Raw genomic sequence first — 13,291 nt, 5'->3', positions numbered from 1 at the left:
TTTATCAAGTATGACCGGAAAAATGTTAACGTATAAATCTCATTGTATTTTATTATTAAAAAAAACTTACTTCAGATTCCTTATATTCTAAAATAAGCAGTTGCTCTGCATCTGATTTATTTAGCATTCTGCATTTTTTTTTCATAGGAATGAAGTGCAGAAATAGAATTCCCTCTTAGAGATTCAAAAAGTCAAGGTGGCACCTTCTGCTTGACTTCACTAGCTTGTTCCATACGAGGATTTAACCGACCTCAGAAAAAGCATTTCGGCAACCGAACCACACTACTAAATCTCGATTAGAAATGACACAGCAACAACACTTTGACAAACTTAGCTTGATAAAAAAAAAAAACATTCTTGACAAAATTCAGTGTTGAGATTGAAAGTATGTGTTGTACTTTGTTTTATGTTGATTTAAAAGCATAAAAGACACAGAATCTTAAAGAGAAATTAAATCACCCCAGGTGCCCAGGCAGCATCCAATGCAACACAAAGTGTAAAGATAGACAGCAGAGAAAAACTGCAAGGTCTTGAAGCAATCATACAAAAAGTAAACATAGTTTTAATACATGGAGAGCTGTAATCCGATGAAAATTAAACATTTTGAAACACATTTGCCACATGTCTGAAAAGCATCACAGTATATTGACCTGAATATAGAAGTATTATATCACAAACATTTTTTTATTTTGTTCAATTAAAGATGGGGGGATCTTTCAATGGGGTTTTGTTTATTCTGACCATATCATACTTTTCGTCAGGATTAATATAGTATTTTTAGCCTCTCATTGGACACTGATATTGGACAAACAATGAATTATGTCCTACAATCACACTCAGGTGCAAGCAAAGCAAACTGATTTGTATAGCACATTTCACACACGAGGTAACTCAATGTGCTGAACATGGTTAAAAGCATTTGAAAACAAATAGATAAAACATTTAAAATGAGATAAAAACAACAAAAATGACAAATAAAATATACATAAAAAAGCCAATTAAAACTGTATACAGTGAAAGTCATATGATTCAAAAGTGGATATACTCTAAAAAGCATGAGAAAAAAGAAACATTTTCAACCTGGATTTAAAAACATTCACACTTGGGGCTGACCTCACCTCTGTAGCTCTGTAAGCTAAGTACAGCAGACGTAATTGTAACATTAATATTGAAAGCTGTGCAAAACTGACATCGGTAGGCTTTAAAGTTAATTATGGGCTATTATAAAAGATTGTGACTTGCATGTTCTCTAAATGGGAGCCTGGGGGATGTTGAAGGTGGTCATCAGGTGAAACAGTGGATGAGTGTTTTTGTCACACAGAAAGAAGGTTCTGGGTGTGAATCTGTGTTGGCTTGGGCCATTCTTTGGAGTTTGCATATTCTTCACCAATATTCCAAAAGCATGTAAAGTATGTTTGACTTATTTTTAAAAAATGTCTCTTGTTTGTAGGTTTGAATGTGATTAGTTATTTGCCTGTGTGTCAACGTTGCCATCACCTGGCCTTCCATCTGGCCCAATGGCTAAATGTACATGAAAACTATCAAACAAAAATGTATTTGAATTTAATGTTCTGTTTACAGAAGACAACGTTATCAAAAAGATTCCGACTTACCAACTGTTTATCCTCCTGTTTTTACCAAAAACACATTTGTACTATCTGGGAGATATTTAGGATGTGAAAATGAGTTGTGGGAGGAATATGTTTCCACTGCTCACAATAGCATGCAAGCTCTGTCATTCAACAATGTGCTCTCCCATCCAAAAATAAACATACATATGTACTCTTAAATGTGTAAATTCCATAATCTAGAAATGTCTTCCAGTACTTAATCCATCCATCCATCCATTCATCCATCCATCCATCCGTCAATCCATTTTCTTCACCGCTTAACCTCACGAGGGTCGTGGGGAGCATTGGACCCTATCCCAGCTGTCAATGGGCAGGAGGCGGGGTACACCCTGAACTGGTTGCCAACCAATCGCCAGGTACATAGAGACCAACAGCCGCACCCACAATCATACCTAGGGTCAATTTAGAGTGTCCAATTAATGTTACATGTTTTTGGAATGTGGGAGGAAAAGGGGTGCCCAGAGGAAACCCACGCTGGCATGGGGAGAGCATGCAAACTCCACACAGGGGGGTCTGGGATTGAACCCACAACCTCAGAACTGTGAGGCTAACGCTTTACCAGCAACACCACAATTCTGCCTACTTAATACATCGTAAATTAAATTATTACAAAAATAAATAAATTATAGCTCTGGCTATAATCTGGCTAATCTTTTCTGTATGGCCTTACATAGCCTAAGAGAGGTGGAAATGGCATGGCTGTATTTTCATTTTGATTTTGATCCTAAACAGGAAAAGAGGTAGAGAGGAAAAGACATAGAGGGTAGAGAGTTTCTTTGCAACACTATGCTGGATAAAATTCTAAATGATCTTCACATTCTCATAATACAACGGTGTTTGTAAGCATGATGCAAAAACAATATTTTATAAATACTGTACGCAAAGAGAGCGCATTTCATACAAAAGGTAATTCAAAGTGCTTTAAATGATTAAAAACATTTGAATTTGTTGTTTACTTTGGAAAATTCTGGCTCATCCAGTTATTTATCTTCTTTAGACAGTGCCACAACACCTCAATTGAACTGTCGTCACCTGGAGATGCTGCTAAATATAACTGTGTGTCATCTGCAAAGCTATGATAGTCAAAATTAAAGTTCTGAATCTTTTCACCCAAGGAGAGCATATACAGGCTGAACAGTAGGGGTCCAACAATTGACCTTTAAAGGACTCCATAGGTCATTGTCATTTGTTGAAATTGAACACTTCCAATGGTTACAAAATACTGGAGCTCCTTTCCTCCTGGTAGGACCTGAACCATTTAAAGATAGTTCCATTTCGTCCCACCCAAGTTTTCAACCTGTTCGGTGAAGATATCCAACAAGACCAAAATTGACACCTTTTCTGAGTCAGTATTCAATGTTGTATCATTTAACACTTTGATAGAAGCACATTCTGTCCTGTGAATAGATCGGAAACCTGATTGAAATTTGTCAAAACTCAATTTACGGTGAAGAAAATAAGTATTGAACACCCTGCTATATAGCAAGTTCTCCCACTTAAAAATCATGAAGAGGTCTGAAATTTTCATCGTAGGTGCATGTCCACTGTGAGGGAGTCAATCTAGAAAGAAACATCCAGAAATCACAACGTATGATTTTTTTAACGATTTATTGGTGTGATACAGTTGCAAACAAGTATTTGAACACCTGTCCATCTGCTAGAATTCTGACCCTCAGAGATCTGTTAGTCCGCCTTTAAAGGTCCACGTCCACTCCATGTATTGTCCTGAATCAGACGCACCTGTGTGAGGTCGTTAGCTGCATAAATACATCTGAAAAAAGGTCCACTGTTGGAGCAATCATTAGAAAATGGAAGAAGCTAAACATGACGGTCAATCTCAATCAGAGTGAAGCCCCATGCAAGATATCACCTCATGGGATCTCAATGATCCTTAGAAGGGTGAGGAATCAGCCCAGGCCTACACGACAGGACTTGGTCAATAATCTGAAAAGAGCTGGGACCACCGTTTCCAAGGTGACAGTTGGTAATATATTAAGACATCATGGTTTGAAATCATGCATGGCATGGAAGGTTCCCCTGCTTAAATCAACACTTCAAAGTCCATCTTATGTTTTCCAGTGACCATTTGGATGATACAGAAGAGTGATGGGTAAAGGTATTGTGGTCAGATGAGACCAAAATGGAACGTTTTGGGCATAATTCCACTAACCATGCTTGGAGGAAGACGGATGTTGAGTTTCATTCCAAGAACACCATCTGTACTGTGAAGCATGGGGGTGGTAGAATCATGCTTTGTGGGAGTTTTTCTGCACATGAGACACTACGACTGCACTGTATTAAAGACAGGATGACCATGGCCATGTAGTATGAGATTTTGGGGAACAACCTCTTTCCCTCAGTCAGAGCATTGAAGATGGGTCGTGGCTGGGTCTTTCAACACGACAATGACCCGAAGCACACAGCCAGGAAAACCAAGGCGTGGCTCTGTAAGAAGCATATCAAGGTTCTGGCGTGGCCTAGCCAGTCTACAGACCTAAACCTAATAGAAAATTTTTGGAGGGAACTGAAGCTCCGTGTTTCTCATCGACAGCCCAGAACCCTGTCTGATCTAGAGAAGACCCGTGTGTGAGGAGTGGGTCAAAATCCCTCCTGCAGTGTGTGAACAACTACAGGAAAGGTTTGACCTCTGGAATTGCAAACAAAAGCAACTGTACCAAATATTAACATTGGTTTTCTCAGGTGTTCAAATACTTATTTGCAGCTGAGTCACACAAATAAATCATTAAAAAAATAATGCATTGTGATTTTTGGATTTTTCTTTTTAAAATATCTCTTTCACAGTGGACATGCACCTACGATGAACATTTTAGACCCCTCCAAGATTTCTAAGTGGGAGAACTTGCAATATAGCAGGGTATTAAAATACTTATTTTCTTCACTTTATTTGACCTAATGTATTGTATTTTTAAGCTAAAATAGGCTAGCCCATAGCATTTATCAGCTGTTACGGATTCTGGAGATCTCTGTCCAGCCCTAACTTGGTTAAAATTACAAAGACTTTGTCTGAGGAGGTTATAGTCAATTTACAGTTTAGTTTTTCTCCACTTCATTTGCTTTCCTACACTTTGATTTTGATTTAGAGCTCTTAACCAGTGTGTTCCTCCACAGTGTTTTGTCCAACAAATAAAAAAAATACTTTTCTACATACTCTACAAGTGTATTGAAGAAAACTGCAGGCATGGAGAAAACTAAAACCTTGAATGACTTTTGAATCCCATTTCACAAGAAAAAGATAGAGTGTTGTGTTTGACTGACATTCACACAAACGCTCACTTACACATACACCATAGGGAACAAAAAGGACAAGGAGAACAGAGAGATGGAGAGATTTGAGCACATGTACCTCTATTTTACGACCTTCAACCACAGTGCCGTGTAATTTCTCCCTGGCCCTGTCGGCGTCCATACTATGCTCGAATGTTACAAATCCAAAACCCTGCATGAAGAAAAAAGTGAAAACACCAAGAGCAACAGCATTAATTGCACTTTTGTCTACCACTGACGATTATGAATACAGTTTTAGCATGCACATTTTAATTGTATAATCAAAACAAACCAACAATAAGATTAAAAAGAACTACCTGAGATATCACGTAATAACTATAATACTGATTTACTGTATGTAGATTGTGTGGGTGTGTCTTTGTGTGGGTGTGTCCCTGTGTGTGCATGTTAGCGCACGTTGTGTATGTGGAACCACTAACACACTTAATAATGGCAAATGGACAAATGACATTATGAAATGTATATGATACACTGACATGGCACAGTGCAAAACAATTGCCAGACAAGATTAATCCAAGGACAATATCTTAACGTTGCCTTATTGATCTGTCATGACTCTTCAGTTTGTTAATTTAATTGACGGGGGAGATACTTAATTATATTTGAACACCTACAACCTATACAGAATGTAAAATATTTTCATCAATATAAATGAACAGTTCCTCATTAATGCTCATAGTTCATCATCAAATAACTGTTTTTTCCCTGGATTTATTGAATGACAGAGAAATTGGAAACACTTGGGTTGAAGGATATTGTTTCTTTTTATTATGTTTTATCTTAGAGTCATCTCAAAGTCATCTGTTATTAAAAAAAATGTCCAAATTGAAATAACTGACCATTATCTAAGTGTTATCTACACATTCATTCACAAGTATCCATGCTGTCTAGTTTTATTAATCTGTCTAGACAATATGTGAAAATGTATTTAGAGAAACACCATTATGTATCGAATTAATCTATTCCATAAAAGGTTTGTACCTTCAACAATTCCCTTTCACTGTCACCACCAACCAATCGCATGATTTGTTTGATGTCATTTTTGGAGAAAGAATGCACGGCCACACTATCAGTTCACATTCCAGATGCAGTTAAAAAAAAAGAAAGCATGCTTAAAAAAAAATCCACAGACCTTGGAACCACGCTCGTTGAAGATGATTTCCACGTCTAAGATTTTGCCAAATTGCTGTGATGAAAAAGAAAACTCAGTGATTACTTTTAAAATACGGAGCATACTTGTGCAACTTGCTACTTGTTTAACAACATATGAACAATAATAGCTGAATAAATTGCACATTATTACATATTATGTCCACATTTCTTGAGATAAATCTGACCATGTCATGAACTGTACTCACGCCAAACATTTGCCTGAGGTCTGGGTCTCTGAACCTGAAAGGGATGTTGGAGACATGAAGCCTTTTGGGCTGGGCCTTGCAGTCTGTGCTCTCAGGTACAGTCTGTGTTGTTGGATGACTATCTGTCTGTGCAGGATCATCTGTCTGCTGATAAAAAAAAAAAAAAAAAAAAAATTAAAAAAATGTGGACATTTTGAAAGGGGTCAGGGGGGGAACCATATATGTTCATGTATTTTTTGTCATTTATCATTCATACATTTGTTAACTGCAACTTTCTGCACATAAAGCAACACGACCAACTCCAACTGAACTGTTGTGTGGTAATTATGCAATATTCTGCAGCTAGTTTTCATGAGTAGCCTATGCTACGTACTTACCCACTTTGCGGTTGTGACCCAGTCACTCAACTAAAATTGACGTATCGGTGTGTTGCAATAACTGCTCGGCATTGAGAATATACACAATGTCATGGAGTTACGGAGAATAAAATGTTTGTTGCTGTATTTGGGTACAGAGAAATTTTTGATAACTTCTGCTACCAAAACTGGCACCATACAAAAAAGAGCAGATTTTAAAAATGGAAAGCGAGACAGTTTTGAGTATCTGGGAAGGACTTGTTTTCAACTCTCAGTGATATGTACCGTCAACCAAAGTACCAATGGCGTTAGCCACACATTATACACACTTACACTGTCTTTTGCTCATGCATGCACACCCACACCCACACACACGCACACACACACATACATTTTAAAGCACACAATATAGTCGATGAAAAAAATGACAGATTTCATAAATGTATGCCACCATCGAGAGGTTATGAAAAAGCTGTACACTTTCATTCCAATATGTCACTGGCACATAAAGGTTAAAAGAAAGGTATACACTTTTATTCTAATATGCCCCATAGCATCTAGTAATGCAGCCCTATGGGGGCACAAGCCTGTGGAATCTGTAGGGCGGTCTCAAGCCAGGATAAATGCAGATGGTTGCGTCAGGGAGGGCATTCGACGTAAAACTGTGCCAAACAAATACAGCATGAGCGTTCATCTAAAGAACACCATTGGTCGTGGCCCAAGTTAACAACACCCGCCCCCGGCGCAACTAAACTGCAGGGCGTCGGTGGAAATTTAGTTACTTTGGGTCGAAGACAAAGAAGAAGAGGAAACCGGATTCACTGGCAGAAGAAGGGGAATGCCCGGAGCCTACAACTGAGTGTAGGAACTTTGAATGTTGGAACTATGACAGGAAAAGCTCAGGAGTTGGTTGACATGATGATTAGGAGAAAGGTTGATGTATCCAAGAGACCAGGTGGGAAGGGAGTAAGGCTAGAAATTTAGGATCAGGGTTTAAATTATTTTACCATGGACTAGATGGCAAGAGAACTGGAGTAGGGGTGATTTTAAAGGAAGAGCTGGCGAAGAATGTCTTGGAGCTGAAAAGAATATCAAATCAAGTGATGAAGCTGGAAATTGAAATTGAGGGTGTTATATATAATGTGATTAGCGGCTATGTCCCACAGGTAGGATGTGACCTAAGGATGTAAGAGAAATTCTGGAAGGAATTAGATGAAGTAGTTCTAAGCATCCCAGACAGAGAGAGTTGTGATTGATGTGGATTGTAATGGACATGTTGGTGAAGGAAACAGGGGCGATGAAGAAGTTATGGGTAAGAAGAAAGTAGAAGAAAAAAGGATGGAAATGGCTGTAGTGAACATTTTTTTCCAGAAGAGGCAGGAACATAAAGTGACCTACAAGAGCTGAGGTAGAAGCACGCAGGCGGATTATACTGAATTTTGTGCAGATGATGTAATCTGAAGGAAATTACTGACTGTAAAGTAGTGGTAGGGGAGAGTGTAGCTCGACAGCATAGGATGGTGGTGTGTAGGATGACTCTGGTGGTGGGTAGGAAGATTAAGAAGACAAAGGTAGAGCAGAGAACCATGTGGTGGAAGCTGAGAAAGGAAGAATGTTGTGCGGCCTTTCGGAAAGAGGTAAGACAGGCTCTCGATGAATGGAAGAAGCTCCCGAAAGACTGGACTGATACAGCCAAGGTGATCAGAGAGACAGCCAGGAGAGTACTTGGTGTCCCTTCTGGTAGGAAACGGGAGGAGACTTGGTGGTGGAACCCCAAAATACAGGAAGTCATACAAGGAAAGAGTCTAGCAAAGAAAAGTTGGACACTGAAAGGACTGAGGGGAGTCAAAAAGAATACATTGAGATGCAATGTAGGGCAAAGTTTGAGGTGGTTAAGGCTAAACAAGAGGCATTTGACGACATGTACACCAGGTTGGACAGGAAAGAAGGAGAAAATGATCTCTATAGGTTGGCCAGACAGAGGGATAGAAATGGGAAGGATGTGCAGCAGGTAAGGGTGATGGAAATGTGTTGACTGGTTCCAGTAGTATGCTAAATAGTTGGAAAGAATACTGTGAGAAGTTGTTGAATGAAGAAAATGAGATCGGGAAGAGTGGAAGGCAAGTGGGATGGACCAGAAAGTGTCAATGATTAGTAAGGGGGAAGTTAGACTCTAAGGAGTACTAGGTGTGACTTCTGGTAGAAAAGGGGAGAAGGAGACTTGTTGGTGGAACCCCAAAATAAAGGAAGTCAAACAAGCTAAGAGGTTAGCAAAGAAGAATTTGGACACTGAGAGGGCTGAAGAGAGGCAAAAGGAATACATTGAGATGACGTAGTTCCCATTTTTAAGAACAAAGGCAATGTTCAGAGCAGTGGGAACTATAGAGCAATAAAGTTGATGAGCCAGACAATTAAGTTATGGGAAAGAGGAGTGAAGACTACTCTGGACAGAAGTAAGTATCTGCGAGCAAAAGCATGGTTTCATGCTTAGAAAGGGTACTACAGATGCATTATTTGCCTTGAGGATACCAGTGGAAAAGTACAGAGAAGGTCAGAAGGAGGTACATTATGTCTTTGTGGATCTAGAGAAAGCCTATGACAGAGTGCCAAGAGAGGAACTGTGGTACTGCATGCATAAGTCTGGTGTGGCGGAGAAATATGTGGGAATAGTGCAGGGCATGTAGGATGGCAGCAGAACAGTGGTGAGGTGTGCCGTAGGCGTAACATAAGAACTTAAGGTGAAGGTGGGATTGCATCAGGGATCAGCTCTGAGCCCCTTCCTGTTTGCTGTGGTAATGTATAGGCTGACAGATCAGGTTAGACAGGAATCCCCTTGGACTATGATGTTCAGAGATGATATCGTGATATGCAGTGAAAGCAGGGAGCAGGTGGAGGAACAATTAGAAAGATGGAGGCGTGCACTGGAAAGGAGAGGAATGAAGATTAGCCCAAGTAAAACCGCATGTATGTGTGTGAATGAGAGGGGAGGAGGGGGAAAAGTGAGGCTTCAGGGAGAAGAGATAGCGAGGGTGGATGACTTTAAATACTTGGGGTAATCAATCCAGAGCAATGGTGAGTGTGGTAAGGAAGTCAAGAAACGGGTCCAACCAGGTTGGAACAGCTGGCGGAAGGTGTCTGATGTGTTGAGTGACAGAAGAGTCTCTGCTAGGATGAAAGGCAAAGTTTATAAAACAGTGGTGGCCATGATGTATGGATTCGAGACTGTGGCACTGAAGAGACAACAGGAAGCAGAACAGGAGGTGGCAGAAATGAAGATGTTGAGGTTCTCGCTTGGAGTGACCAGGTTGGATAGAATTAAAACTGAGCTCATTAGAGGGAAAGCCAAAGTAGGATGTTTTGGATACAAGGTTCGAGAGAGTAGACTTCGATGTTTTGGACATGTCCAGAGGCGAGAGAGTGAGTATATGGGTAGAAGGGTGCTGAGGATGGAGCTGCCAGGCAAAAGAGCGAGAGGAAGACCAAAGAGAAAGTTAATGGATGTTGTGAGGAAAGACGTGAGGGCAGTTGGGGTTAGAGAGGAAGATGCAGGAGATAGGCTTAGATGGAAAAAGATGACACAGTGTTGCAACCCCTAATGCGACAAGCTGAAAGGAAAAGAAGAAGGGCATCCTGGCCATTTCTGTCTTTTTTTTACTTTAATTTTTGCTGTGGCATGACCTGTTTAACTGTATTTATCTTTTAATATTTACCTGTGCCTAAAAAGTGAAGTCTAGGGAGACTCAGTTCTTAAAATGCACTAATGTAGTCAATAAATTGGGCTATCATTCCCAGCAGTATCCTCATCTTTATCTTAACTTCATCCTCTCCTTTATTTCTTACCCATTTCTTCTCTTTGCATTATTATAATATGCTGTACCAATAGCAGCTGGGGTAATCTGCTTCCATCCATCCATCCGTCAATCCATCCATTTTCTTAGTCGCTTATCCTCACAAGGGTCGAGGGAGTGCTGTAGCCAATCCCAGCTGTCATTGAGCAGAAGGCAGGGTACACCCAGACCTGGTTGCCAGTCAATTGCATGGCACATATAGACAGAGAACATTCACACTCACAATCACACCTAAGGGCAATTTAGAGTCATCAATGAATGCATTTTTTGGGATGTGCGAGGAAACCAGAGTGCACGGAAAAACCCACACAGGCATGAGGAGAACATGTAAACTCCACACAGGAGGGGCTGGGATTCAAACCCCAGTCTTCGGAACTATGAATCCAACGCGCTAACCAGCTGCTTCACCGCACTGACCTAATCTTTTTATTCCATGCCCAATACAACATTGTTTGTGAATTAAAACAATAAGTCCGCATGTGAGCATTAAGCGCATGAAAATGTTTTACTGATAAGAACACTAGGGTCACGTGGGTAGGTTTGCAGGGGAGAATCATCAGCTATAATTCTTTAGAAGATTGTTCTGTTAAGTTGGTTTTAGTTCCGTCGCACGGTGTGCAGCAGACCTTAAGTGTAAACCAAATGCTATACTCAAAAGATGTTTTGGATGTGCATGTATTTTAGAGAAGACAAGAAAAAGGAAGTTCCTTGGTAAAAGTTGCTTTACAACATAAAGCTGTATCTAATGAATACCAGAAGAGAGCAGAATCAGATACACGGGTGTTGCTCCTTTAAGGTTATTGATCGAACAGCACTGAGATGATTGATCAGTGCGTGCACACGCACACACATCTAATGAGCAGCAAAAACATTGTGTTTGCCCTGTGCCTTAATGGTAGTGAGATCAATGAAAGAAGAAATTCTACAGAGATCACAAGAAATTCTTCTTGTTTGGGGAGCTGTAGTAAATATGTACATTCATAAAGGATATATATATATATATATATATATATATATATATATACATAGAGGATATATATACATACATACATGTAGACATAATAGTCCATACAAAAATCTATGAATATTTCCAGGGGTGAATTAAACAATGGAATGATTAATTGAGAATCTGTATTCAGTGCTCAAATGTCGTGATCACAATATTAAACACAAAGCAACTTGAAATTAAAGGTCAAGTTCCATCACAATAAACATTCTAAAATAGATATTGTAATGAAAAATGCATATAACATTATTCACTTCAGTGTCTCTATGAAAAAATAAACGTGAGCGGAGAGAGCAGCATCCATGCACAAAGTTGCAGAAGTGTCATTCTACGACATCCAAGTGGTCGCCATATTGGCTGCATCCTCTGTCCGTGACGTCACCCGGACATTCGCCAATGAAAAGACGCGATACACCCCATGGGAGACGAACACGCCCCTTCTGACACGGAAGCTCTTTTTGAAAAGGAGAACACCACACAACTGAGTGAAGTTACCGGGTCAATATTACACTATTATTTCAAGCCATATTCAGATGATATGCGATCATGCCCAAACCGCCTCCCCGTCTGATTCACTTCCGCGGCTCATTGCAGCCGGCCGGTGTGGCTCATTTTGGACGCCGAGATGGCTTATCACGGAACCGAGCTGTGCTGCTTCAGGGGGTTGTTCATAGCCACCATAGTACCCGATGAACAACATCGTCGAGCCGGGGCACTTTACTGCGTTGTCGTCGCACACGGCTGAGTGAGGCATTGTCGGCTGCGTTCTTCAGAGCCGCTGCAGTCTGCAAGCCTGACGCCCAGCCTTCACTAAAGCCGTGAATGGCGAACACGGAGCCTCAGCAGGTGTGGCTAATTTTCGCCACCATGGTGGCTTATAATGGAGCCGAGCCGTGCTGCTTTAGGGGGTTGTTCATAGACACTGCAGTACGCGATGAACAACACCGTCAAGCCGGGGTGCTTTACTGCGCGAATGCGGCTGAGTGAGGCATTGTCAGCTGCGTTCTTCAGAGCCGCCGCCATCCGCGAGCCCGAGGCGCAGCCTCCGCTGGCGAAGCGACGCAGCAGCCCGACGCCGTCCGACGCGCACATCGACACATTTCGTACGGGGATCATTTATTATGTTATGAGAGACCAATTACGTGGTCCGCCCCAGACTAGATTAATTAATTTAACTAATTTTTTTTTAGTAGATGTATACACACCTACCTGTCATTTGTAACCCACAAAGCTCTCGTCCTCTCGACCCTTGCAATCCACCGGGTCTTTTGCAAACTTATGAAGGGTAAATCCATTCTCACAAGTGTTCAAGCAATGTCCAGTAATGCAACGAGACGACATTTTGGCTAACACAAAGGAACAACGAGCTACCTTCCCGGAGCTAAAACTAATGGAAACAAATGAGTCTACTTGGGGGCGCTTCTGTCCTTTACGTCACTTCCTGCTTCTTCTCGAAAACAACCCCCTTGAGAGGATCTTCATGGCAGGAGTTACAAAAAGCTCTTTACGTCAAAATCATGTTTTGTGGTGAAAAGATGCATGGGCCCCTATTGGCTGCCCTTTTTTTCCTCAATAACATACTAAAAAATATCCATTTCCTGACAGTGGACCTTTAAGCATATTTTTTTTAAAGAAATATAGAAATAGAATTGGTTAAGAGTTTGATACACAATGTGCTACAATAAAAAAAACAAAGTTCTGCTTGGAAACATTTTGAGCTGTTTTCCACGTGAACTCTACAATAAAACAATATGATTTCCTGAGTGGCACCACGGTGGTGCAGCTG

The 13,291-nt window shown here is 40.6% G+C and overlaps 1 protein-coding gene across 2 annotated transcripts in view; it reads right to left on the bottom strand.

Annotated features, from left to right (window-relative positions):
• rbfox1 (RNA binding fox-1 homolog 1) overlaps positions 1 to 13,291 on the bottom strand; it is a 184,961-nt gene that overhangs the window by 85,099 nt on the left and 86,571 nt on the right. For both annotated transcript variants that reach the window (XM_061847146.1, XM_061847148.1), the window contains exons 3-5: positions 6,296 to 6,442; positions 6,070 to 6,123; positions 4,996 to 5,088 (exon numbers count right to left, since the gene is read on the bottom strand). In XM_061847146.1, the coding sequence (XP_061703130.1) occupies positions 4,996 to 5,088; positions 6,070 to 6,123; positions 6,296 to 6,442 (294 nt within the window). The remainder of the gene's footprint in view (positions 1 to 4,995; positions 5,089 to 6,069; positions 6,124 to 6,295; positions 6,443 to 13,291) is intronic.

The sequence above is a fragment of the Syngnathoides biaculeatus genome, chromosome 16 (genome assembly GCF_019802595.1).
Source record: "Syngnathoides biaculeatus isolate LvHL_M chromosome 16, ASM1980259v1, whole genome shotgun sequence".
In the NCBI taxonomy this organism is placed as follows: domain Eukaryota; kingdom Metazoa; phylum Chordata; class Actinopteri; order Syngnathiformes; family Syngnathidae; genus Syngnathoides; species Syngnathoides biaculeatus.
This window is presented reverse-complemented; position numbering and strand designations above follow the sequence as displayed.